The sequence below is a fragment of the Pelobates fuscus genome, chromosome 5 (genome assembly GCF_036172605.1).
Source record: "Pelobates fuscus isolate aPelFus1 chromosome 5, aPelFus1.pri, whole genome shotgun sequence".
NCBI classification, from domain to species: domain Eukaryota; kingdom Metazoa; phylum Chordata; class Amphibia; order Anura; family Pelobatidae; genus Pelobates; species Pelobates fuscus.
The window spans coordinates 374,257,456-374,285,160 of NC_086321.1; the positions used below are offsets into that span (position 1 = coordinate 374,257,456).

At 42.1% G+C, this 27,705-nt stretch overlaps 1 protein-coding gene across 2 annotated transcripts; it reads left to right on the forward strand.

Annotated features, from left to right (window-relative positions):
* HLF (HLF transcription factor, PAR bZIP family member) lies at positions 1 to 27,705 on the forward strand. Of its 2 annotated transcripts, none has more exons than XM_063456235.1 (4): positions 1 to 368; positions 4,648 to 4,983; positions 23,474 to 23,694; positions 27,317 to 27,705. In XM_063456235.1, the coding sequence occupies exons 1-4, from the start codon at positions 254 to 256 to the stop codon at positions 27,533 to 27,535; spliced, it is 891 nt and encodes a 296-aa protein (XP_063312305.1). In that variant the 5' UTR covers positions 1 to 253; the 3' UTR covers positions 27,536 to 27,705. The 2 variants fall into 2 exon arrangements, with proteins under 2 accessions (XP_063312305.1, XP_063312306.1); XM_063456236.1 differs by having other exon boundaries at positions 27,320 to 27,705.

Here is a 27,705-nt window from a genome sequence, read left to right on the forward strand (position 1 = left end):
GAGACACAGCTCCCACTGATCCCGACCCTGCAGCGGCTGGAGGAGACACAGCTCCCACTGATCCCGACCCTGCAGCGGCTGGAGGAGACACAGCTCCCACTGATCCAGACCCTGCAGCGGCTGGAGGAGACACAGCTCCCACTGATCCAGACCCTGCAGCAGCTGGAGGAGACAGACAGCTCCCACTGATCCAGACCCTGCAGCAGCTGGAAGAGATACAGCTCCCACTGATCCAGACCCTGCAGCAGCAAGCATGGAGAAAATGTCAAGGGTGCTCCCTCTGAACCCAAGTTTTATACCCCCTTCATATGGGGTGCTGAAATCCCTGCTGGAAAACCCCCTGAAACTGCCCCTACACCATGAGGATGGTATGACAGCAGCAATCTTACATAGAATTATATGGAACAGAATATATAGAGCTGAGATATAATGTATAGAAATTATTATATATAATATATTACAAGATAGAGCTGGGATATAATATATAGAGCTAGGATATACTGTATAGAGCTAGGATATACTGTATAGAGCTGGGATATACTGTATAGAGCTGGGATATAATGTATAGACATTATTATATATAATACAATATAAAGCTGGAATATACTATATAGAGCTGGGATATAATCAATGTAATTTAACATAATATATTATAGAGATGGGATATGATGTATAGATTTAATATATAAATAATATAATACAATATAGAGCTGGAATATAATATATAGAGCTGGGATATACTGCATAGATTTAATATATAAATAACATAATACAATATAGAGCTGGAATATAATGTATAGTAGATAATATAGAGCTGGAGTAGAATGTATATAATACTAATAGACTATAATATAGCTAAGAATATAATATAATGAATACAATATAACTGGAATATAATATATATAATGTATAGCTAGAATATTATATATATATGAATATAATATGGAAAACAGAGCTGGAGTATAATAAATAATATAATATATATAATATAGCTGCTATATAATATAGTGTATAGATGTAGTATAATATATAGTGTATATATTAAGTATAATACAATATATGTAATATATAGCTGACGTTTGATATAGAATACAATTCCTATAGTGTTTAGCTGGACTATAATATATACATTGCAATATAAAGACAGGAGGAGAGGAGTTGTATAGTAAATATCCCACTAGGGTAAACTAACGGTAGGAGCTCCACTATAGAGCGGGGCTTGTCCAGTGTTGCAATCTAAAATGACAGTATTATGTATATATGGGACTGTACTGTATAGCCAGGGGAAGGGATTATAGATTATTGATTGTCTGTTGTTATTTGTTGTTTCACTGTTTATCTGTATTATATGATTTCCTGCTCTCAATGTGCGTTAGGGGGCATCTTCGTATTCTGGGATCTGTTAAGCCGTATATATATATATAGGTTTTGTTTACCCATTTCCCCCTCCCCCCCCCCATTTCATTATTCCTACAATGAGATACTATAACTATCTCATTGTATAGGGCAGGCTGTATGTGAGAATATTGCATGTATGACAATATAACACATACTGGAGTAATATGTTTATACAGAAGTATCAGCTGTTTAATGCCATGATGTTAAACAAGCTGGACAATCACGAGGGGTCCCGCGCTGCCAAAATGAATCACATTTTTTTAAGAACACAGGTCTTTGTGTCCTGAGAGGCCGAGGGCTGTTTGTCGGCAACTCGGTCTGGGATCGGATTTAGGGATGAAAAGATTCCTGGGAAAGGCAGATCTCAGACAAGTTGTTTAGTTGAGTTTGTCCCGTAATGAGATTACGTTAAAGCTTTCATTATGTTGACATGTGGTACTCTTCGCCCGATAGATGGTCATTGGCTCGATGACTCGGAGCTTGTGATTAGAATATAGTTCACTGACCGCTGTCAGTAGCCCATCGTAGAAAGAAATGATATTGCCAAATTAAGTGACAGCCGTTGGTATGGGACAGAGAACTGCATTTGGCAACATCACCATAGAAACCAGCAAATTTCTCGAAAAGTAGCACTTAACCCCGTTATTACCCACTTTAGCGCAGTCTGGCACCTCATAGTTAACAAAGGGCATTATTTACTGAACGGAGAGTGACTCAAGGACTGTATTGTAGCACGTTTTGAAGAATTTCTAAATACACAACTTAGAAAGAAATATTGCAAAGATATTGTGTTCCTTGTTAGTTTAAAGACGCCTTTTCTGCGCAGCTCACCACATTTAAATGCATGACTTGGTGAATGCCCCCCTTTACCCTGCAGCTCGATGGCATGCCAGACCCCAAAACTCTTGTAAAATGATTACCAGCGTCTAACGTTTGAAACCATTTTCACTGTATACAGTGTAACATCAATTTGTAAAGCTAAAACTCACAACTGATTGAAGTGTTTTAACTGCTGTCTGTTCGAACGGTTTAACCCCCCCCCCCCCTGTAACGCACAAAGTACTTTAGACATAGCCTCAGTGGGTGCAGCGTGGAGTTATTTACAGTGAGCAGAATTGATTCTCTGTGTGAATACTCGCTGGCAATGGGCCAAATAGACTTTGAAACTTTAAATATGAAGAAAGTGAGGCAAAAATGACATTCAGCGCGACTTTTACAAAATATCAGCAAATTACCCCGAACGACTGGCTGCAGGCAGCGCATTGTTAGAATCTAAACCTGGGTGCTTATTTACTAAACTGTGAGATCTGGTAGTGATATCAAATCGCAGTCCCAGATTGGCTGCATGAGCCTATTCCCTGTTTTTAATATCTTTGTCTGTTTAGTAGACATGTCCCTGTGGCGGCTTGCTGTACATGTTCGCCGATAAATAGTTAAAATCTATTCCTCCCCTCAGAGAAAACCCCAACGCATTTATGAACAATTAAAGGCGCAGCAATCTAGGTTAGAAGCGGGCTGCACACCACGTGTCTAGGGGAGATAAAATGTGTTTTATGTATTTTATCACTCCTGTCTCTTTCGTGTGATTTGTTCATTTTCTGACGGTGAAACTCACAACCTGAGCTGCTGTTTCATTTGGCTCCAGGGGCCGTTTGCAGAAACTGTTAAATGATGAAAAACTAACAGGGTTTATTGAAAGTGAGAATTCAAAGTATATTCAAAGAGAATTTCAAATTTAAGGCCAAGGTAGCTGAACTCAGAGCATAGCTGACTGAGGGTTTTTTTTCAGTTCGTCTATTGTGTCCTTAAATTAGAAATTCACAACAATTCTCACCTACAACACAATACAGCGTTAGCTTAATGATGCAGTTTAGTGTATATAGATCGTGCTGGACGGAGGGGAAACTATAGTGCCAGGAAAACAAATTTGTTTTTTGGCACTATAGTTTCCATTTAAAAGAAGGTTAACACTCTTGGATATTAATTATAAAATAGTTTTGGTATGTAAAGTACCCGACTTGGTATAATATAAACCAACACTCCAGTTACCATAGCAACTTAATCTAAATAAAACTGTTATGATGCCCCCAAGCGCTTTCTTACCTTAAGAAGTTAAACTAGCTTGGAAACTGGTTAAACTCCAAAGGTGCCTTCAGCGCCAGAATCTGAATTACAGGAAGCACAGAGTGCCGGTAGGGCAGGGGCGCCGCTGATTAGCTAGAACGATCGGCTGACGCTCTAAGCAAATCAGTAGCTGCCCTTTCATAAAAAAAAAAAGGTATGTAACCGAATCTTTCCAGTTTGGCAATTTTAACCTAAAGTTCGAAATTCAATTTGTAGTCCCCTTAAATGCTCACTTATATAATCCCGAGTCTATTGGAGTTTAAATAACAATAAAACTCCAAGACAATCCAATTGTAGCTAAACGTACCATTTCTGGCTCAATTAGATAATTCGATTTATTTTAATGAGTATTATTTTGTAGCTAATGGGCAGACATGTTTTATTAGAGAGAAACATATTCGTGTTTACCAAAGTAAACTTGGAGCAGATGGAATTTGAAACACATCTGGAGCAATCACCAGAGACCCCAATGCATCACTCTAATTACCCAGTCACTTGCATCAAGTACGATTTAATACATGTGACTCCGGTATAATAACTGCACTTTGACCGAACTGTACCAAATTCTCCACCAAAGTGTAAAATTTTTCACTAAGCTACATACTGCATTCAGTATGTCTGTAGGACTTAAAGGGGCACTTCAAACACCTAAAGCACTTTAACTTGCTTTTTTCATTTTACAAAAAGTTCAGATTTCTATAGAAATTAGTACTTTTATAAATTAACCTTGTTACACCTCCATGGCTGTCAACCGGATAGCATGTCCTGTCACTTCCTGGTTAGGTTAGCTCAGTGGAGCTAAACTCTAGAGGCAGCAATTACCCAGAGTTCCTGCCTTGCAAATACTTCTCATTGAGCTGCATTGGGAAGTCTGTGATTGGACAGCCACAGAAAGTTTGGGCGGAGTTAGAAGGGGAGGGCTTGTAAAAGCTGCAGACAATAGATTTACAGTTTTCCCAAGCTGTTTTTAGATATACTCTTGATGAAAAAATGCACAATTATATGCAAACATATTTTCATTTGGGATATATCTACTAAATTGTAAAAAACTAACATTTTATTCCATTTAGTTGCTTTCAATCATGTTTGATTTTTTAGAAATGACTGGTCTTGTTTTTTCCACAGCCTTCTGTAAAGAAAAGGACAAAGAAAAGAAATTGGAGGATGAAACCACAGGATCCACTGTCCCGCAATCCGCTTTCTTGGGGCCAACTCTCTGGGACAAGACCCTGCCGTATGATGGCGACACCTTTCAGTTGGAGTACATGGACTTGGAAGAATTCCTGTCTGAGAACGGTATCCCTCCCAGCCAGTCCCCACACGAAATCAGCCACCATCAGCCTACACTATCACAGGCTCCTGTGCCCACCCCTTCCATCATTGACCTCAGTAGCCGAGCGTCCACATCTGTTATACCAGGCTTGGTAGCTCCAAACTGCATGCACAGCCCAATGACACCTGGTAAGTTCTGACAATAATTGATAAATTAACACGCACACTGTCTCCCTATCTCTCTGAAGGTCCACTTCTTTGTACTTCTTGTACTCCTTTAGTTTGAAATGAGTTTGAAATGAGGGCAGTATAAGGCACGGTGATGGACTGCAGGGAAATATTGTTTTGAGGAAGTGAGATCGAACAGGCGTCTCCTGGGAAGTGAGATGGGATGGACGTCTCTTGAACCGTTGCATGGCAGTGATGTAGGACAGGCTTGCACTGTCAGTGAGATAGGATGGGTTTCTCCCAGGCTTCTCCTGGGCGGTAAAGCAAGACAGGCCTTTTATGTGCACTGAGGTCGGACAGCCTCTGCCGAACTGTGCGGTCGGACAGCCTTTGCCGATCTGTGCGGTCGGACAGCCTCTGCCGATCTGTGCGGTCGGACAGCCTCTGCCGATCTGTGCGGTCGGACAGCCTCTGCCGATCTGTGCGGTCGGACAGCCTCTGCCGATCTGTGCGGTCGGACAGCCTCTGCCGATCTGTGCGGTCGGACAGCCTCTGATGATTAGTGAGTACAGAACTCTATCAGGCTTTTGCAAATCAGAGAGCCTCTCTCAGGAATCTCTTGGTCAGAAAGAAATTGAATGAATCTAGCCAATCTACAGAAAAGAAAGGAACGGCCCCAAATATTTGGCAAGTTACAGGCGCAAGAACATATTAAAAAGTTGCAGAAAGCTGGTGGATAAATGTCCTCCTTTGTTTTGCTCGTCCTTTAAGTCCTTGCATATCTGTGGAAGTGAGTGAGGTGCTTATTTGCGCTCTCTACTCTTATAGGAGCATTTCAGAGAGCTGGAGAGACCAGGATTAGAATACTGGGTTAAACTCTCCGTTTTAGTGTGAGCTGGAATTCCAGCAGATGAATTTATCTCAAGGCCACCTGTAACCATGGATAAAATATATGGAAGTGTGAGCTCACAGCGTGATGCAGCAGTGCTGGTTGTTGTTTATGTGTTGTATCTTTACAATGACAATAATCCGAGCGGTCGAGGCATTGAGTTTATTTTTAGGCAGCCCTTACAAGATGCTGTGAGAGTGGCTTTACTTTCTCTGTATTGAAGTGGAACGAATGATCATAGAACACGATGAGTGGGCAAAATATCGATAGCTGAAAGTGCCAGGTCCAGTTTCCACTTCGTGGACTGACGATGATATGGAGGGGGGGGAGAAGGTACTTACTCTGGTTGATATGCAGCAGTTATAAAAATTATTTGATTAATTAATACAGTTATGCAAATTGCTGCTTAATTAAGCAGAATAATCAACAGAACTGACGCGAGTGGTAAACACTTCTCATAAAGATTTAGCATTCTGTATATTGAGTGAAATGATGATCTTTCTAAGGGGTCTGACATCCAAAAGTGGTTTAGGCAGTACCGCTCCCCAGTCCTTTAAAGGGACAACACTGCCACTGGAGCCTCTACAGCAGGGCTGTCCAACCTACGGCCCCCCAGATGTTGCTGAACTACAACTCCCATGATTCTTTCAATGAAACAGATAGCCAGGGAATCATGTATTGGTTAAGCACTATTAACACTGCCTTTTCAGAGAACACCTCAAGAGACTGTCACACAGACAGCCATTAGAGGTGCTTCTAGTCCAGTGCTGCACACGGTGCAGCACCTACGTATCCCACATGCGCAATAGCCTCCCAATGCTTTCCTACCGGAAAGCATTGGATTGGCTGAAATCATCAAGATTGACCATCTCATCCAGGGAGGCGGAGTAACATGGCAAGACTGGTGCAGCATGGGAGAAAAAGATGAGTTTAAAGTTTTTTTACTGCTCTGACAGGCGGCCGGACACCTAAATCGCTATTTTAACACTATAGTGTCAGAAATACATGTTTGTGTTCCTTCAAGGTGGTACTTACCATAATGCAGCAAAGGTTAATGTTGGTCTGCAAGCTGGCTAAGCATCGTGGTAAATGTAGTGAATAAACCAATTCTAAATTAAAATGCTAATTGAGAAAGATTTACTTTTTTCCCTGTACATTATAAAACTTATATCCAAATTGATTTTTTTTTTTTTAAGTGTTTAACAAGCCTAAAAAAGATTAAAGCAACATTTAGACAGTTTTTAAGTTTTTCAGTATTTACTTTTAGCTGTTAACTTTTCCATTTCCTTCACACACAGAACCCTTCTTCATACATTCCCAAACACGCTTCAATAATATAGACAAATGAAGCTTGAAAGGTTTAATCTCTGTCTAAATACAGGCTGGAGGATGCTGTGTGAGTTGTACTGTGCATTTTCCAATTACTAAATGCAATATGCTGTTTGCCGTGGTACAGGCATAGAATTGGAACAGAGTAATTGGAAGGTGTCTGTCGTCTCCCTCCCTTGTTTACCTGTCGTAATCTGTCCTAATGGGAGGCGGGAAGGAGAATGCCTGTGCAAACATTTAATCTTCGATGACTGCTGATTAGAACACTCCGCGTACACACGCGTTTTACCATGTGAGAAACGCCTTCTACTGTACCATTGGCTAATGGCCTGCTGGATACAGTAACATCCCAGATTGTCATCTTTTAATTAACCTGTACTACAGCACCAGCCCCAGGGCAGCAATTCCCACCATCCACAGCCAGCAGTAAATAGCACTGATTCAGATATCAGAAATTTACATTTTTGTCAAAATGAAAATTAAAGTAATCAGATTTTTACTTAAGGGAAACAGTGTATCTTGAATTTATTGTCCATGCTATCTCTGCACTGTAAATGCATTCTTAAGGGGGTGAAGCAATTAATTTTTTTTTTAATTTGCAATGTCTTTATGGGGTGAAGTTCATTAAAGAATAGCATTGTGTTTGAAGAGAGCCCTGTACTCTGCATTTCTCATATTATACAATTAGTTCAGTGGAGTAATTTACTCCTTTAACCCCTTAAGGACACATGACATGTGTGACGTCATGATTCCCTTTTTTTTCCAGAAGTTTGGTCCTTAAGGGGTTAACACATTTCCCTTTAATCACGCGATCATAAAAAGCTCTTAGATCGAATTACGTTTTATGTATTTAAATTTACATTATCAGTGTATTGTGCTTAGGACTACATATCCCATCATTCACCTGTCTGCCTCTTCCTTACTCAGCAGGTTACGTGTGCATTCGCTTATAGGTTAAATCTGTCTACATTTGTTTTAATAGGTGGTGTGTTAATACATGTTAATTGTAAGAGCCTAATCCTAATCTAGCCTAACGTGTCAAATGTCATTTAGATTAACTCTACTATATTACAAAACCTAGCCGTGATGAAATTACTTTAGTTTATAAAATATATATATATATCCAAATAGCATCTGGGATTACAGTGGGAATTGAATGAATTTAGGGGGTGAGTACTTACGGTAAGGACATATCGCAGTGCAAAGACTAGAATGATATGTGCAGCGATGGACGCCGTCGCAGTGAGACGCTGCTCGCCGCTCTCAGTGGGAGCGTTGGATCATTTTGTACTTTTATGGAATAAAAAGAGATTGCCTTTTTAAAATGTAATCCACGCTAACCGAATTAGCATTTCCTTTTTATCACCAGCCAGTCCTTTATTTTTTTTATTATTAATTTCTTAAATAGGAACCGCATGTTCATTATTTCGGGGCTGGTGGAAGCTGGCTCTTTGTATGTATTTTTGTGTCTTTGTACTTTGTATAAGAAATCCAAAGTTTTTACCATTTTAGGGTCCATTGCATTTTAATGTGCAGTTTAGAAATGATGATCCGAAAACCAACATTCCAAGTTCTGGGAGGAAATGTGGCTGGCTGCGTGATTTATTAAAAATAAGTCTTTCAGGAAACAAACCATTTCTGAATTAATCTACTAATAATTGTACACTGTGTGCACACTGCTTGCTGAATGGAGCAATAACGTGTAGATTAGCAGATATATGAAATATGCCATGAATGAGAATAAGACTGTTTGGTTACATCCTTAAATAGGAATTAAGTTGTTATGGTGCCAGGAGTTCATTTCCTTCAGGGATGGTGTAACCCCAAGGTCTTCTGTCATGCACCGTTTAACTTTTTACCCTCCACATCCGCTTGAGTCCGAGGTTTGAAACAGGAAGCCTCGTACTTGGCACTGCTGAGAACATCAGCTGACCCTCGGCATGTCCGTAGCACCAAATTCACAAAATGGCATTAGAAACGTATGTACAACCGGACGTGGAGGGGGCAGAGTTAAACAGCGTAGAACAGACGCATTGAGGGTTAAATAGTTCATTAGCTGTTTAACCCCTGAATGTAAGCTGGCACTAGCAAGATTTAACTCTGTGAGCCCATTAGGGTTTATAGCCCCCAGTGACACCGTTCCTAATCTGAACACAATGCTCGATTTATAGCCTACAAAGGACTTGGCTCATTATTTAACTGCTGATATTGTTTGCGGAGAGAGTGTACTTTCTGTACTGAGACAGCTATTAGGCGGGTCCTGTGATATCCCGAATAGTGCTTGTTGGTGTGTGTGTGCACGAGGAATCTGTACAATTTGTGCCGCAGGTATGGGTGTGAGTAATAAGAAACCCTGTCACGTTGAATCACTTGTGCAGGAAAGTGATTGTAAACAAAGTTAGAACTTTCACTGCTTCCTGTTAATCATCCCAGAACTCTGCTGCCTGGCCACGTTATGCGCCGAGCACACAAACACATTGTTCTGCCACGGTTACCTCACACTTAATTAACACCTGGTACAATGGGTGCTACTAATTAGAGTTTTATCCTCCTGCGTTCCAGAACATTGCTCACCACTTTCATTTCTAGGGACATGCTAAGCACCATAACCACTTATACTGTTGGAATAGGTTGCGGTGTGATGAAATCCTTGTGTCCATACATTCAATGAATGACAGCCACTGCTATGATCACCACAGCTTTATTACCCATTTTTAACGTCACAGTGCTGTGCTTCCTTCGACCTGTACCAGATCCCATACAAACATTCTACGTCCCCTTAGGGTCTGCACAGGTTCTTTAAATGAACACTATAGGTTCAGAAACACAAACATGTATTCTGAATCTATAGTGTTAATACCACCATCCAGCCCCCCCCCCCCCCCTGGCTCCCCTTGCCTCTTTAAAGGGACATTGTAGGCACCCAGTCCACTTCAGCTAGTTGAAGTGGTCTGGGTGCTGTGACCCTTTTACACTTAGAGCTGCAATGTTTACATTACAGCTATAAGTCTGCCCTCTGTGGCTGACTTTTGGTTCGTTATCTGACAGTGGGGGAGGAGCGTGGGCGGAGCCTGACCCAGTGCCAAGGGACATCGGTGCTTAATTCAGGTAAATGGCTGAAGGGGTGGCTAAGGGGGGCACTCCATAAGCCTATAGTGCCAGGAAAACGGGTTTGTTTTCCTGGCAATATAGGATCCCTTTAAATCTAGTAAAATCTTACTTGTAGTCAATTCTGCAGCTGCAGCCTATGCCCCTGACATGCCTGCTTGGCTGACATTATCAGAAGTGATTCTCTGAACCAATCACAATGCTTTCCCATATGATTGGCTGAGACTGTCAAGGAGGCAGATCGGCAGCAGATCCAGGCCTGGCCAATCAGCATTTCCTCATAGAGATACATTCAATCAATGCACCTCTATGAGGAATATTCAGTGTCTGCATGCAGAGAGTGGAGGCACTGAATGGCAGTGCTGCTTACTCTGCGGCACTGCACAAGCACCTCTAACAGCCATCTGAGGAGTGGCCAGTGAAGTTATCACTAGGCTGTAATGTAAACACTGCATTTTCTCTGAAAAGACAGTGTTTACAGCAAAAAGCCTGAAGGGAATGATTCTACTCACCAGAACAAATTCAATAAGCTGTAGTTGTTCTGGGGACTATAGTGTCCCTTTAACAACTTAATTTGCACCCATTTTCATTCGATTTATTTGACTTAGATTGTTAGTCATTCCTTTTTGATTTACTCTATTTCATACTGCTCATTTTTTAGGGGGTAAAAAAAGAATTACAATCTAGTGACTTTAATCCAAGGTTTAAATTGTTTGTTATGTGTGTTTAACCTTACTGTGCTGAGAAACCCACATCTGCCCTCTGAGCAAAGAGTGTGATCGGGAACATCAAGGTCCCCCCCTCCCTACTCCCTACCCGGAGCATAACGCGGCGTCTGAATTCCATGGATTGAACTGAACGTGGTACCAAAAACCTTCAAACTAATCTATAGAGCTGATAAAATAGTAAAGAGTTTAAAGGTGAAGCCAGTTATGAAATATTTTGTAGCTTATTTGTTATTATTTTATTTATTTCCATTATCTCTGCTGCTTCTTCGATAATCAGAGCTGCGAAATCTAATGTTCTGTTTGTTCAATGCCATTTTAAATCCTTGCAGCTTGATGATAAATGACTTATTTTCTAAAAGAAGCTGACCACGTCTGTCTCCAAGAAATGAAATGGTCTGCAGGTGCCACGGAAACGGGTGAACTTCCATTAAAAATGCTAGAAGCTGGCTGTGCCAGTGGGATTCTTCTTAAAACAATCTGAGGCATAATTTGAAATGCCAGCTGACTCTTCAGCAGTGCATGCAGAGTTTAGTACAGAGCTTGTAAGCAGACACACTTGGTATTGTCTGACTGAACTTTAAGGATCACTATAGTGTTTTCCTGACACTAAATAGTCCTTAGGTCCCCCCCACCCTCAGGGCCCCCCTCCCTTGGCGCTGTAGGGTTTAAAACCCCTTCTGTAACTTACTTTTTGTCAATCTCTTTTTATTGAAATTTTGTTTTTTCATACCCTTGCGGGTCAAGAATATTTGAACTGTACATCAAACATAATCATGAAAACAGAGTACGGCATGAACAATAGCATTTAAACGAAATCATGTACTAGAGAATGTGGGCCTGCAATGGTATGTTATCGTGAGTGTGTGAATTGCCTCGGGAGAATGGGTGAGTAACCATAGTATGTGTGTAGTAACCCTATCTGGTTCTGAGTTGTGGCCTTCTTCTATGTATACCCAGGGCCCAGGGGGGACTGGGGGGGTACGTAGGTTTGGAGCGGTCGCTCCCTCTTGTCAGTGGGGGGGATGAGGTAAGCTAGGAGTGGTTCAAGGCCAGCAGATTATGTGTAGTTATAACTGTGCAACGTAGAACATGTGTGGTAAAGTCTCTGTTGTTGGAGTCAGGCCTCAGGGGTAGGTCGCTTGTCTGTGGCCTGGTTGGGTGCGGGTATGCCCAAAGCGTGGCAGAATGTCGGGAACTCCTCAAGTGTGGAGAGTTTGTGGACAGTTCCGTGTCTAGTGACCACCAGGAATCTGGGTGACCTCCAGTGGTATTCTATCCCCGCTTCTCTGAGGGTGTTGGTGACTTGGTTCAGCGATCTGCGCCATTGTAGCGTGGCTCTGGTGAGGTCTTGGTAGATGTTAAGCTGTGCGCCTTCAAATGTGAGTGGCGTCTTGCCCCGGAGAGCAGTCATCAGGATTCTTTTGTCTTGGGAGGCAGCACAGTGGACAATCACGTCCCGGGCCAAGCTTGGGGCTGTCCTGCCCGAAGGTGGCAGGCGGTATATCCCATCCGTGTTAAATTTCTTGGCCTGTGTGGGTGGCAGGATGGCGGCCACGAGGCGTCTCAGGTAGTGAGGTAATTCGTCTGAGGAGACGTCGTCTGGTACTCCTCTTATTTTTATGTGGTTTCGCCTTGTCCTGTCGTCGAGGGCGATATAGTGGAGGGAGAGTGCTTGCTGTTGATTCTGGAGTGCCAGTACTGTGTCCTGCAAGGTTGTCAGTCTCTGTTTGATGTTAGCAACATCGTTCTCTGTGGCCTGAACCCTGACATCTATAGCCTGCACGTCAGATTTAATGGCTGCTATGCTGGTCGCCAGGAGGTTTTTTATTTCCCCAATTAGGTGTTGGAAGTCCCGCTGGGTGACTGGGGCAGACCCATCAGTGATTCCCCCTGGTGTAGGTACCTGTTCTGGGGATTGGGCATGTGGGCTGGGACCCCTGAGTACCTTCATGGTGTCCTGCTCCGCTGCTCCCGCCATTTTGGCTGGCGGCCTGTGTTGTTGCAGCATGGTGCTGATATCCCTGGACCCTGAAGCCGTCTCCGGAGGGGGTTTCTGGGACCGGCGGCCCATTTCTGCCCGAGTGGGTGAGGGTGCTATATAGGGATCTTCCCCTACTGAATCCTCTGGCTGATCGGGGCCGTTGAGGAATGCCGTCCAATCGAGGGCTGCAGCCGGCTTGTAGGCCGCGGGTCTGCGCTTCCGGCGGTTAACCCGTGCCGGGCACACAAACGGCATGGGAGGTTGTAGGGGAGAGTCCCGATGGTGCCCCTGGTCAGGAGTGGGTAAGTAGTTGGGGGTTTTATTCCCCCCTTGTCGGGTGCTTTTTCAGGTTGCAGTCGGGAGCTTTGCTGAGGTGCGACCGCTCCAGCTCGTGGTCAGGCTCCGCCCCCCACTGTAACTTACTTTAATGCAGCGCCGGGCTCCCTCAGTGCTGGTGACCTCTCCTCCCCCGCCGATGTCAGCTCCCGAGTGGAGCGGAATGCGCATGCGTGGCAAGACCCGCGCGCGCATTCAAACAGTCCATAGGAAAGCATTTCTCAATGCTTTCCTATGGACGTTCTGCGTGATCAATGCGATTTTCGCATCCAGCGTTGCAGAAGCACCTATAGCGGCTGTCAGGAAGACAGCCAGTAGAGGTTGGATTAAAGGGAAACTCCAGTGCCAGGAAAACAATCCGTTTTCCTGGCACTGCAGGTTCCCAATCCCCGGTTGCTAAGGGGGAGGGGGGGAAAGGGGTGGATGTCCCACGTCGCTGCTTCACCCTCCGCTCCTCCTCGGCATTGCGTCGGCTTTTGGGGGCGAGACTGATCCCGCCCACCGGCCGCTGAGACCTAATGCGCATGCGCATTAGCGCTCTCCATAGGAAAGCATTGAAAATGCATTTCAATGCTTTCCTATGGGGAATTGAGCGACACTGGAGGTCCTCACACAGCGTGAGGACGTCCAGCGACGCTCTAGCACAGGTTTCAAGTGCCCTCTAGTGGCTGTCTAGTAGACAGCCACTAGAGGTGGAGTGAACCGTGCAAGGTAATTATTGCAGTTTATAAAAAACTGCAATAATAACACTTGCAGGGTTAAGAGTAGTGGGAGTTGGCACCCAGACCACTCCAATGGGCAGAAGTAGTCTGTGTGCCTGGAGTGTCCCTTTAACCCCAAATGTAAACATAGCAGTTTCTCTGAAACTGCTATGATTACAGCTGCAGGGTTAAAACCTGGGGGACCTAGCACCCAGATCACTCCATTGAGCTGAAGTGGTCTGGGTGACTGTAGTGTCAGTTTAATTCACGTTACAGTTAAAATGCATTCTGTACATTTACTATTTGTAAAATCCAACACAATGTGTAGATTCAATGTTAGAATCCACCGTAAGCCCTTGGCTTTGACATTTGCACGTTGCCCTGACAGGTCCCTGCGAATCTCCTCGTTTGTTGCTGTTGATGTTAGACTTGCGTGCCACAGTTTGCTAACTGGCTCGATTCCCACTGTCTGTGCTAAGTACAGAAACAGCCTGATAAATTGCAAGTATTATGGAAGAAATTCGCAGTAGGGAAAAGATCCTTTCAAGGTGTTTAAAGGACCATTGAAGTCACCCAGGCTATTTAATCTCAATGAATTGGTCTGGGTGCAGTGGCCCTGTCCTTGTAACCCTGCAGTGTAAATCTGTGCATATTTATAGGAAATGCAATGTTTACATTGCAAGGTTAGAGGGGCACTATAGTTAATGTGTTTGTTTTGGTGAGTATAGTCAGTCCCTGCAAGCTTTTTGCTGTAAACACTGTCTTTTCATAGAAAATGCTGTGTTTACATTACGGCCTAGGGATACCTTTACTGGCCACTCCCCCGATGGCTACTAGAGGTTCTTCCTGCGGCAGTGCTGCACAGTGTGACTGACATTTAGTGTCTCCACCCTCTGCATGCAGACACTGAACTTTCCTCATAGAGATGCATTGATTCAACGTATCTCTACTAGGAGATGCTGATTGGCCAGGCTGGCATTTGGCACTGCCCCACCTCATTGATGATCTCAGCCAATCCAGTGCCTTCCCTATGGGAAAGTATTTGATTGGCTGAGATCATCAATTCTGATTATGTCAGCCAAAGAGGCGGATTGGGGTGCCTCTTTGGCTGATGCCGGCGGACCAGCATGGTGCTGGAAATAAGATGAGTTTTAACCCTTTGTAAGGTGGCTGCGGGGAGGAAAGCCACCTAAATGGTGTTTGTTTGTGTTTTATTTATTCTTTATTTTTGTAGTGCATTGCAGGATAACAAGTAAAGACAGAGACAATGAAGTGATCAGCTTACGAGAGTAGGAGCAAGAGGTTACAAGACATGTCTGAGATACAGCACTATTTTTTTTAAATTACAGGAATACGCTTATGTGACGTGGCAGAGGAGTAACCCCCCAAAAGGCCCCATGTGAACTCTGAGTAAATATGTCAAATATGAGTAAACTGCAATATATTCCATAAGAATGGAAAAAGGAAATGTAGCTATAAAACAAAACTAGTGCCAAATCGCTAGTAATGAGGCAGAGGGAAAGTTCCGCTCAGCTCAGCTCAGCCTATGCCTTGCAAGGGCCAGATAGAGTTCCTCACCAGAAACTGCCCCAGCAGGCATGATAGCTCATAGGTAAGTATGAGAAACAGCCTGGCTTGGAGACATGAGCTGTAAGGCAACAGCACCCAAGCCGTTCCATCCATCAAGTTAGCATGTAAGCGCAACATCAGGGTGCCGCCGTATCCAGAGAGGTTGTTCTCGGTAAATGCCAAGAAGTGTCTCTCAGGGCGCTGGCATACAGGACAGGTCTGATCAGGAGCGGGCTCCACTTCTCACAGCCCGTCTGCATGTGCAGGACTGTGAGGCACGAGGTCTGGCTGGAGATCAGGAGCCGCAGTCCACATATGAGCGGGCAGCTTCGCAAAGAAGGCGTCTTATAGCTCCGTCAGCCTACTCTCCACATCCCATCTCCCACCGCATGGGTTAGGCGAGCATGGCTGACCGCCTTTGTAGTGGTAGGGTCGGTACTGCTTGTAAGTGTTGCTTGGGCACAGCGTAGTAGTGGAGCCTTTGGGGTTTGACCGGGATCACCACCACCGGCCCAGAAGGGGGTTGTAGTAAGATTTAGCGGTAGTCCAGTATCCGGCAAGCCGGGAGAGCGGCCGCCTTTCCCATCCAGGCCTCACCGCGTCCTTCTTTGGTGGTAGAAGCAATCCAGTTAATGTGCTCTAGGAGAGCCCCAAAATAGCGGGGTAGCTGTAAGTCTCTTGTAGCTGCAAAAGTAGTGTCCCAAGGGGCAGTAAACACGGGTAAATCAGTAGTTAAGTTGGGGGCTCTTTCAGAATGCGTTCGACTGCTATGCAGGTCAGGTCCCGCCCCCTCTAAATGGTGGTTTTAACAACATAGGGTCAGGAATATACGTTTGTGTTCCTTTAAAGATACACAATAGTCACCTGAACAACTTTAGCTTAATGAAGCAGTTTTGGTGTATAGAACATGATCTATATACTAAAACTGCTTTATTTAGCTAAAGTAATTTAGGTGACTATAGTGTTCCTTTAAATTCACCAGATTTCTAGCCTCTCTGAACTGACCGAGTAAAACAGAAGCCCCCATAGGAAAGCATTTATTCAGCTTTGGATGCATTTCCCGCGCATGTGGTCAGATCTAAAATATGGGGAGCAAATGATTGGAGCATCGCGGAGGAGACTATGATGTCACAGGAGGTGGAAAGATGAGCAGTGTACTTAGGGAGCTTCGGTGCTGGAAAAAATGGAAATAACTATATCTAACTAGGGACAGGGGCACTAAAGCATTAGGAATTCAGTTTTAGCGTTTCTTTTAAGATTACAGCAAATTATATTATCTGTCCCATATACCATTCATCACTACTACTTGAATTAAGTTGTTGAATTCAGATATTCCACAAGGAGTGTGTGTACAGTATGCAATGACCTTCGGTACTCTCTATGTACTATTAGCCGATATTGTTTATGCATAGATGTGTTCGATGATAGACGGGCTCTTCTCAGCTTTAAATCTGCAACTCGTGTCGGATAAAAGTTATTCTGAAACTGTCACGTAATCTTATGCTTGAGAGAAAGGTTTGTGCAGACAAGTACTTTTAAGGTTATAATCTGAATTTGGACATTTGCAGCGTATTACAATGAGAGAGAGGTTTGTGCATGGGGTACAAACAACAAAACCAATTGCCAAGAATTTGCTTTTGAGAGGACTTAACCCAAATTTAACTGAGTTAAATGAGCTTAAAGGATCAGACTCCGTGATCTGTGCCTTAGCATTTAGTTAATGTTCTGCTACTAAAAGAACAAGGAGTCAACCTGTTTTCTAGTTCTATAATTCGTTCTGCGCACCTTACTATGAATTGCAGGGCTTATTTTTGGTGTTGCGCAGTGAAGTAGCCATTTTAGAACATTTGGTGATGTGACACAAGCCTCTACAAAGGCTTTGTTAGGAGCCAAAACTCCTGTGCCCAGTCTCTTCTAATTTATTGCCATCGGAGTTTGGTCATCTCTGGAATGGAGACACGATTACTACTTCCAACGTGTGCCGACCCATCGTTCCCTTGTCCACATGCCTCTAAGTGTCTTGATCACATTCTTGTGACTACAGATCTTGTGCGTCACTTAGACTTTATTTAATAAGGCAGGATAAGTTAATTACCTTAACTTCATAACTGTTTTATATATCGCACACTTATGACCAAAAATGAATATGCAATACAGGATCCTCGACATGCGGTACAGTTGCATATGCTGTGTATTGACTTTGCTGCCTGCTTGTGAATTTAGACGTGCTTGGTTGATTTTTCTTTTTGGATTGTACTATGTGTTTGACAGATTCTGGGCAGAACGCTGGGTGATGAACACGACGTTAAAAAAAAACTTAAAAGGCCTTAAATACTTTTTGACATTTTTGAGTGTTCCCTTTTGTCCATTCGACCTAAACGACGTTCACCAATTGTCCTGTGCTTCAGCTTTTTTCTTGTTATTTTCGAAGTTGTTTCCTACTTCACCAGGGCATAGTCTAAGAAAGAGACAACCGATCACATGTGACGGCCACGCAGCCTGCACAGCATAGCGTATGCAAAAGTCAGGCCGGTTAATGTATCCGTCGGTCAGCTCTGCTCAGTGTGTAAATATATCAGACAGGGCAGTCAGTGTTGAAGTCTCTGCCAAAGACGTGTCTGTGGATTAAAGCATCTTTGGTCAGACTGAAATGCTACGAGATATTTATCATATTGGTTTATGGCATCAAAAATTGAGGGGAAAAAAATTACAATATGCGTAGCATACTAAGCTCAGACAGATGTAACAAAAATAGTTTAAAGAACTGGAAATTAGGGGGGAAAACTAGTTTTTGATATAATTAAAATCTTGAAGCAGCTTCATAAAGAGCGAGATGGGTAAACCCAAAGAACATTCGACCCACGTTTTTTTATTTTTCTAATCTTTACAAAGCTTGGGCACTGCTTAATCATTATCTCCAAATGATGCGTGGGTACAATATGGTGGTTAAAAATATGCACGATAATAAAGCACATCCTTGCTTCCAAGCGGATATTGTACAAATTAAGACACCATTCTAAAATTATGGATTTTTGCACAAATTACTTTTCCAAAGATACCAAATGTAACCTGGTAGATTTGCTCCGATTCTTCAAGATAATTCCTTCCTGCTCTACTTTGTAAACACAAAGCAGAATGAGAGACCTAGATGAGATAGTAGAGCGTTCGCTCATTGCGTCCATTAGACCCAAGTAGGTCCAGGTGTTATATTTCCGTAAGGCTGTATAAAACGTGATGGTTTGTTGGAGTGATACAGGAGATCGCCTTCTTCAAGCCTTGTTTGACTGGAAGGATCATTACGTTGACCTACCGGTGGTATAAATAAATAAAGATGGATATCTGGACTTTGCATGTGTTTATGGAACATGCTAGCCGAAGATTCAAATTAAAAATAAAAAGTGACGCACAATGCTTTGTATGAAAATGGATACGGAGATTGTACACGTGTCTACGCAGCATCGGGAGACAGTGATCTAAACTAAACAAACATCTACTTAAAGTGGTTCAAATAGAGCTCAGACAATGGCGTTTACTGGCGTTTTTACATATTAATCGTAAAACACCTTGTATAATGTATTGAAAGTTTAGGAAACTTTCAGACAGATTTCTAAGATATGTTTAGTAATGTATTCGGTCTGCTGTGAGCCATTTTTTCCCCCCAGACACAAAGAAAGCAAAAAAATCATTTAGTCTGTCAATTCTCTTGCTACCCTTAATCAAAATGAATCTCAAACACATGGCAAAGTCCCTTTATAAGGTTTTACGGAGCCCCCCCAAAAAAATCCATGTGTTTGTTTATGTCCAGATTTATCAAGGGACCTTCAATTCCCATTGTACAGCGCTACGGAAATTGCTGACGCTTTATACATAATAACATTTTAAAAATATTAATAATAAAGCCTGCTATTGCTCAATTGTCCTCTAAATCATGGTTTGATAATGAGATAACGGTGATTTCTTTAGATAGAGTTTTAAACCTTCTGTTGTATGGCCCATACTAGTGATGTTATAACATGATTTTTTTTCTGTGTCTCCCTGGTCTTGGGTGAGCAGTTTAATATTAGAATGGATTATAAGGTAAGGTCGGGTTTGTGAGCAGATTTAAACAGTGCCCCAGAATAACTGAAAAGGTTCCAGAGAAGACGATTTAATAAACTTGTTAATAAACGGCAGACTTAACTTTATCTGGGGCAAGTTCGGAGGAGAAAAAGGATTCTTTGCCGACATATCCAACCACTGAGATTTTACTTTGATATCAATTTTTCCTTACTTGGATATTTGCAGAACTCGTGATTGTTTGAAACTAGAATGTAAAAATAACAGAAAGTTTTAAATCGCAGTAATTGCAAATTAAAAATGCATTTCTGACTTCTCCTGGATTTTCCAAGGCCATCTGATCTATATGACACAATGAGCAAATTGTAATCAATTATAGGATCTTGGGTCCAGTCATACCATCTAGTGAAATAGACATACAAGGGCATTACAATCTCATATCTGATGTCTATTGACATGTTAAAGTGGCTCTGTCACCTACCCAGAAAATTAGCATATCAGATAAAATCTATACAAAATGCTTATAAAGACTGTGTTTATATTTTATTGAACTTCCAACACAGCCAAAAGATATCATAAGACAATTTGATGTAGTCCCAGCTTGACAAGAGTAGAGCCACCGCCGTGAAGTTTTGTCATTTCCCCCAGCTGTCTCTAGCGACCGAATGGGAATTAGGCACGGTATCGGTTCTGCTGGATCCTTCATAGACCTCAATGTTATGCTCTTGCGCATGTTCGAGAGTACAGCACTGATGTGGGAGCCTGAAGCTGACGATTGAAGATGGTGTTGCACTCTGAGACCAATATCCAGTAAGTGTAACGAACGTCCACTGCACCACCAGTCCACCGCACACCAAGCAAGGATATCACCATGGGGGAGTCTTTTCCGAGACTCTAGAAGATGACAGAACCATTTTAATGGCTGCTATTGCACCAGTGATGGTGTTGTAGTGAACACAATCCCACCATTGTTGCTGGTGACAGTGGGCCCTATACCTTGTGTATAACACTCAAATATTTGCAATCACATCCTGCTGTAGAACAATCATTGACACTTTAGCAAGTCCATCAAAAACCTTCAACCTCTCGACACCTCAAAGCGACTTATAAAAACTTTTCTATTAACTAAGCAATACCAAAACATGATTTGGGCGTGAGAAGAAGGTACTTCACAAACACTTACCCTGACTTAAAAATGTGTACAAGCAACATTATTTATTGATTCCTTGTTAGTTACAATCAATCAATTATACCAAGTAAAGGTCGAAAAATGACTGCAACTACAATAGAACTATCAAAATTGATCACCTAATAAATTCACACAGATAAAACACACACACAGCGATATCCCTGTGGAACATAATAGATTATTGATCCTTCACGAGTTAATCATGAGTCTCTATTCTAAAACAATATCTGAATTCAGAGAAAAAATTTGGCGTAATTTGGGTTGTGATCGCTTTGGCAACTATATTAATGTCAGAATGTCGTGTTAGATGTATATAGTGATGCTCAATAGGAACCATCGGCTCACGTTAATAATCCCAGTTCTTGCTTCCTAAAACGCAAGAGCGAAGGCTACGACTGGTTCTCGTTTGATAACCATGGACCATTGGTCATCGAATGGTCATTAATTCAGTACGTTGCTACAAACCAACCTGTGTAGATGAAGGTTACATTGTAACGAGGACTGATCTGCATTTCCTACAATCCATAACCCCAGATACCATGTTACTTCCCCGCACTGTAATGCTGAAACGGTTAAGAAAGAATCGGGAAACAAAATACAGAGGGATCATGCGATTTCATCAAAGCTATTTCTGTAAGCGGCAAATTTGAGAGTCACGCCAATCAGACACTTGGACGACTCTTTAATCAGCTTGCTTTCTGTACCCTTTCTTACTTTGATTGCAACATCCAGAGTGCAGCCTTTTAATTAGGATTTTCAGCTGTTTGTGACGGATCGGCTAAATTCTGCAACAGCTCACCTCCGCCCTCTGCTGGAGTCAGAAGGAATTCAAAGCTTATTGTTAGAGCGATTTGTAGCAAATCAAAAGCTTTTTTCTTTTACAGCGTTCAATATGGGAACATTCGAAAGAGTTACTGCTGAAGCAGATAAAAGGTAGAGACTAATTTTTACATAAATATTTCATTAAAGTGAGAAGAAATGGAATCTGAATTAATTGGGATAACAGCAAACACGAACGAGTTTTTTAATACTAAAATGCGCTTTTTAAATTGTTGTCATAGTTACTGTTATAATTCATACATTGTGCAGTGCTGAGAGCAGTAAGTTACGGGATGTAAAAGGCCTGTAAAGTTGTGTTTATTGCAGTGGTTGCTGGATTACAGTGCTAAGGTTCGCAGTAGTTTTCCTAACCTGGATTGAAATGCCTGCGCGTGCGGTGGCTCCCGCGACATTGGCCTCAGCAAATCAGGAAAGACCAAACCTCTCGAACTCTTTATAACGCTCGCACAGGAGGTCAGCTGACTACTGATCAGGGAGACCTTGAGCGGAGGGGAACAACGTGGAAAAACTAGAGGGTCCACAGCAAGCTGTGGGGGCTGCAACCGCGTTCATGCATCAACGTTAGAAGTTTGGGCAGTCACCTGTCCGATTCACGAACTGCGGAACAGCGAATTTAATAGCGAATGGAATGTGAATCTGTTGGAAGATTTTGATTTGACGTGGTACGTGCAGCTTTGGTCTATGCTCCATAGCAACATAGCAAAAAATAGCAGCTTCTGTGAACAACACATAACATGCAAGCGGCACAGCCTTGTAGAACAAAAGCGTTGCCGCCTGCTTTATTTCAGTTTCCATCTCGCCGTGGTTTGTCAGTTCGTGAAGTATAAAAGGGCAGGTCTGTGTCATCGCAAGCTCATTTTTGGTACTCGCTTCATATAAACTCATTCTTCTTTCCAATTGCTAAGTGATTTCTCTTATTTTTCTTTTTTTTCCACAATGGCGTTTTGTTACCGGGTTCAGTTGGGTCGCTGCTAAAACCATCCAGTAAAAGGCTTGAACTCTTGTACTTTTCTTCTTTTTGTATTTTTTTTCCCCTTATTTCAACTTTTGTCATATTTATGTATTTTGTTAAGAATATTGTCTCCATTTGGAATTTCAGTATGAAAGTAGACTTTTCGCGGAGGTCGGTTTACAGAACACTCCATTGAAAATTGTTTTGTTTTTACTGTTTAGCCGATATAATCTCAGAGAATACGTGCATGTTTCTTTATTTTCTGCATGTTTTCTATGGGGTGTATGGAAAAAAAACAACTTGAAAAAGCTGCAGACCTGCTATCTGCAGCCTTTGAAAACCCTCCTTAACATTCCATTATTTATACTTCTAGTCTGTGTTGTGGAATACACCAATTAGAGGCTTCTCCGCTGCTGAACTGCGTTATGTGTCTCGTGCGTTACTTCTGAATTAGGACAGATTTTTGATTTAGTTTAAAGTTGTTGTTTTTTTATTATTATTATTTTGATGTTGTTTGTTTTGTTTGAAATGTACTTTTTCAACCTGTTTCCCTCCCCCCCCCCCCCCAGCTATTTTAGATTATTACTCTTAACATTCCTCAGCGATACTTTTTAAAACTGGATACCACTTTAACCAGTCTTAATTAAATGAAATATGGGGGAGAAAAATACAAAAGTTTGTGCCCAATAGAATTTGTGTCAATAAAAGAGAACATTTTAAAATGTGATTTTCAGCCTGGATTTTTCCTTTTGTAATATTTCTGTGGTTTCTTTTCAGATATATTGTTAGAATTTTTATTTAAGATTGCTAACACTCTGATCATTTTCTTTCAGGTCAGATTTTGCCATCAAACCGTAACACTCCAAGCCCAATCGACCCAGAATCCATCCAGGTGGCCGTGGGCTACGACCCAGACCCAGCAGACCTAGCTCTCTCCAGCATCCCAGGTCAAGAGATGTTCGATCCACGAAAACGCAAGTTTTCAGAGGAAGAGCTTAAGCCACAGCCTATGATAAAGAAAGCTCGAAAGATCTTCATTCCAGATGATCTGAAGGTAATTTGGAAACAGTGTGCAAGATATTTACTGAAATGGGGGGTCCATTAGGATCTGTGTTTACCTTTCATCATTAAAGGGACACGCCAGACAACTACAGCATTTTAGCTTGCTGCAGTACTTTATGTGTGAAGAGTGTATCCTCTTTTTTGATTTTACAAAAAGTGTAAACTTCTGTAGAAATTGACACTTTTATAAAATACACTGGTTACAGCCCACTGCCAGTTAGACACCTGATCCTGTTACATCCTGGTTTGGTTAGCTCAGTGGAACTCAAGAGGAAACTATTGCCCAGAGCACCTGTCTTGCAAAGACTTCCCATTGAGCTGCATTTGGAAGTCTGTGATTGGACCGCCAAAGAAAATCTGGATGGGGTTAGAATGGGACGGCTTGCAAAGGCTGCAGACAAGCGATCTACAGCGTTTGCAAGCTGTTTTTGACATATCCCGAATGAAAACAAAACTTGCTTTCATTGGGGGTATATCTACTAAGCAGTGATTTTTATTTGTTTTTGTATTTGGAGAGTGAAGTGTCCCTTTAATCTTATAAACGTTGTGGCTAACACAGTCTACTCCAGGGTGGATCTACCAAAAAGCCAAGTTCTAAAAACTCACTTTGATCATACCTTTTTACTGTTATAACCACCCATGTCCCATTCGCTCACATCAACAACCAATAATGCAAATAAAAAGGAAATACTGTATTGGGCATGCAAATGCAGGCAGCTAATCCGAGACCAAGACGTAGCTCCACCAATCAGGAGCCCCTCATTTTTGGTGTATTGGGGTCTGATCCCATAATTCCCTGCCCAGCATTGCCTCATGACCTCAGTAGTTTCTCCTTCAAGAGCAGTTCCACTTGTCTAACAGGATGAATGAATCTGTAAAATAAGCCAACGGAACCCACGCCGCAGCTGATATCACTTCACACATAGTTTACTCAAGTGTTTTTTAAACTAGGCCTTCCTACGGCGTGTAGCAATCCCAAGATAAACGGATCTAATACTGAAAAGGAGGAAGTAAAATAACTCCTCTCAGCATGGAGAAGAGAACGTTCAAAATCATACCCATCTCAACGATGCAGCATTGTTATGGTGTTTGGAGTAAGCCTTTAAAGGGATTCAGACATTAGAAGGGATGGACGTCTCGTTTACCCTTTGTACAACACTGCCATCTATGTGGGTGCTTTATAAATAGCAATGGGTATTTTTTAGAGTGTCCCTGGTTTGCATTTAGGGGGAAGCTCTAAGCAACACAACACCAACAGCACAGTTTATTATCACAGCTTCGTATAACAGCTATTTCGGATTTCATTTGAAGTGGGGTCTTCTTGGGGCCCATTAACTTAACTGTCAGTATGGTCCAACCACAGAGCCCTGTGCTAAACTGCGAGCTGAGTATCTCTTTAATGCCATGTATCTTCCAATCAGTTAAAGTGTCCTGTGCATCATCTTTATGTAAATGAGCTCAGCGGACGTACACCTTATTTGCATATTGAGGCGAAGTGTTAACAGTACTAAGCCGGGCGAGGAATATAACGCCTTGGGCGCCATTTATACGGCTGAAGTGTAAACTTAATGCTACAAAAAAAACTTTTCCAATGTCCCTGTTAGTCAGTGAGCTGCGTGTGACCTGCCAACAACTCCAAGTCTGAAGGGAATGCTGTTTAAGTGGCGCCAGTTCCACGTGGTCGTGACATTAGAGAAGTCGCCTATTTTAACTTCCTTTTGTAAGCAGACACTGGCCAGTAAGATCAACGTGCACTCAGTATATTTTCTCTGCAGCTAATCACATCAGGTGCTGCGCTCGCTTATCAGAACGCTTAATCCGGCTCGCTGGTCCACCGCAGACGGCTGATTGGCCGTTTGATCCTATGGCAGCAGTAAGGAGATTAAGGCTCTCCGTCGCTGCTGTAGCGCACGTGATCACAGTTCTCCAACCTTGGCTCAATCAGGACAGGATTAAAGGATTTGCTAGAGCAATTTGTTAAAATAAGGATAGATATGACTCAGGTGACTTTGTTAATGAATTGCTTTAAAGCTGGTTTTGTGGTAAGTGAACTAGATTCAAAAACTAAAGATACAATTTGGGTCAGATGTTCTATAACCCAAAGAGAATATTATCTGAGATTCTGAACAATATACCTGAGCAATAAATAGAGGATTATCTTTTTTAATTTTCAGTGATTCTTGGAGCAGCTCGGCACAGAGCTGACGCTTTATTTAAAGGGACCACATTATGCAGACTATGACAGAGCTCACCTTAATAATTCCAGCTGTGCATTGTGCTAGCAGTTTGTCCAAGAAATGTTAGCAGATAAATCTGATACTTTATGTCCAATTCTAACTTTGTTGGTGGGCATCCTCTGTCACCTGCCCCTTGTGCAAAGCATTCTGGGACATGTTTTAAATGCCACATTTGGTGTAGACACAGACATATATCAAGACACGTTATTATATATATTCTGTGTAAGCCATTTGTCAAACACTTGGTATAGATTAAATAAATGAAGATTAAAACAAGCCTAAATTATATTATGTCCACTTGACATCACTTTGAGAATATTTCCTGGGACATTAAAGGAACACATTACTGTCAAAAAAAAAAAAAAATCCACTTCTTAGTAGATACACAACTATTGAAAACATGCATGCATTTAATTTTTTTTTCCATTTATATCGAAAACAGCTTGTAAACATTGCAGATCTCTTCTCTGCAGCCATTGCAAGCCCTCTCCTTCTAGCCACGCCCATACTTTCTGTGACTGTCCAATCACAGACTTCCCAATGCAGCTCAATGAGAAGCCTTTGCAAGGCAGGAGCTCTGGGCAGTTGCTGCCTCTTGAGTTAAGCTCCACTGAGCTAACCAAACCAGGAAGTAACAGGACTGACTGTCTGATTGCCAGCCATGGGGGTGTAACCAGGTTAATTTATAAAACTGTCAATTTCTGCTGAAACCTGCACTTTTTGTAAAATGAAAAAGAGAACACATTCTTAACACAGCAAGGTAAAGTGTTTTAGATGTTTGTAGTGTCCCTTTAAAGGGATGTCTGTGTCATGTACGAGAGAATGTTTAGCAATACTATTATTATTATTGGTATTCATATAGGGCCAACTTATTCCACAGCCCTTTACAATATTATCTAGATATAACGTTGGACTGGCAGCTAAAGGGTTTCTCTCTGTGTATTTATAGTAAGAACATGGGCTGTCTTGCACTGTTTTTTTCGTAAAAGTGCTTCAAAAGTTAGAATGTAACCTTCCAACTATAATCCTACCTAGAGTTAATTGCTAAAGTTCTATGGAAATGAGGCTATATAAGTTAAATAATAGAGCTCTGGACTGTTGGATCCTGAGCTCAAACCTCACAATATCTAAAGGTGTTTTTTTTTTTTTAGCTAATTTAGTGGCTAACATGTTGTGCCCAAGGGTTTGGTGTAGTTTGGGCAAAGGATAATTGGGTTTAGTTCTTCAGCCATAGGAGAGCTATATCTTGCTCACCCTTTGTTGACCGGCTCTGGATGTCATCAATATTTCCTGATTAAAGTGATGTATGTGTTTTTGTGTTAGTTTTCTTATTCGGAAATCTAATATCTTGTTTCCTCTTGTCTTTGAACAAATGAGCAGGATGAAAAATACTGGGCAAGGCGCAAAAAGAACAACATGGCTGCCAAGAGGTCAAGAGACGCTCGGAGGCTGAAGGAGAACCAGATCGCCATCCGTGCCTCGTTCCTTGAGAAGGAAAACTCTGCATTACGGCTGGAGGTGGCCGACTTACGGAAAGAGCTTGGAAAATGCAAGAACATATTGGCAAAGTACGAGGCCAGACACAGCCCACTGTGAATATACACGGACACTCTGACCCCCGCTCGTAGCACTAAACACCGAATTTTGTCATCAGCACTTTACTGGAAGCAGAAACAGACTGAGAATTTTTGTAATTACAATTCTTCTGTTTATTTCTATGAGTGTTTGTATATCGCTGCACTTTTCATGATACCAAGCGCTTTATA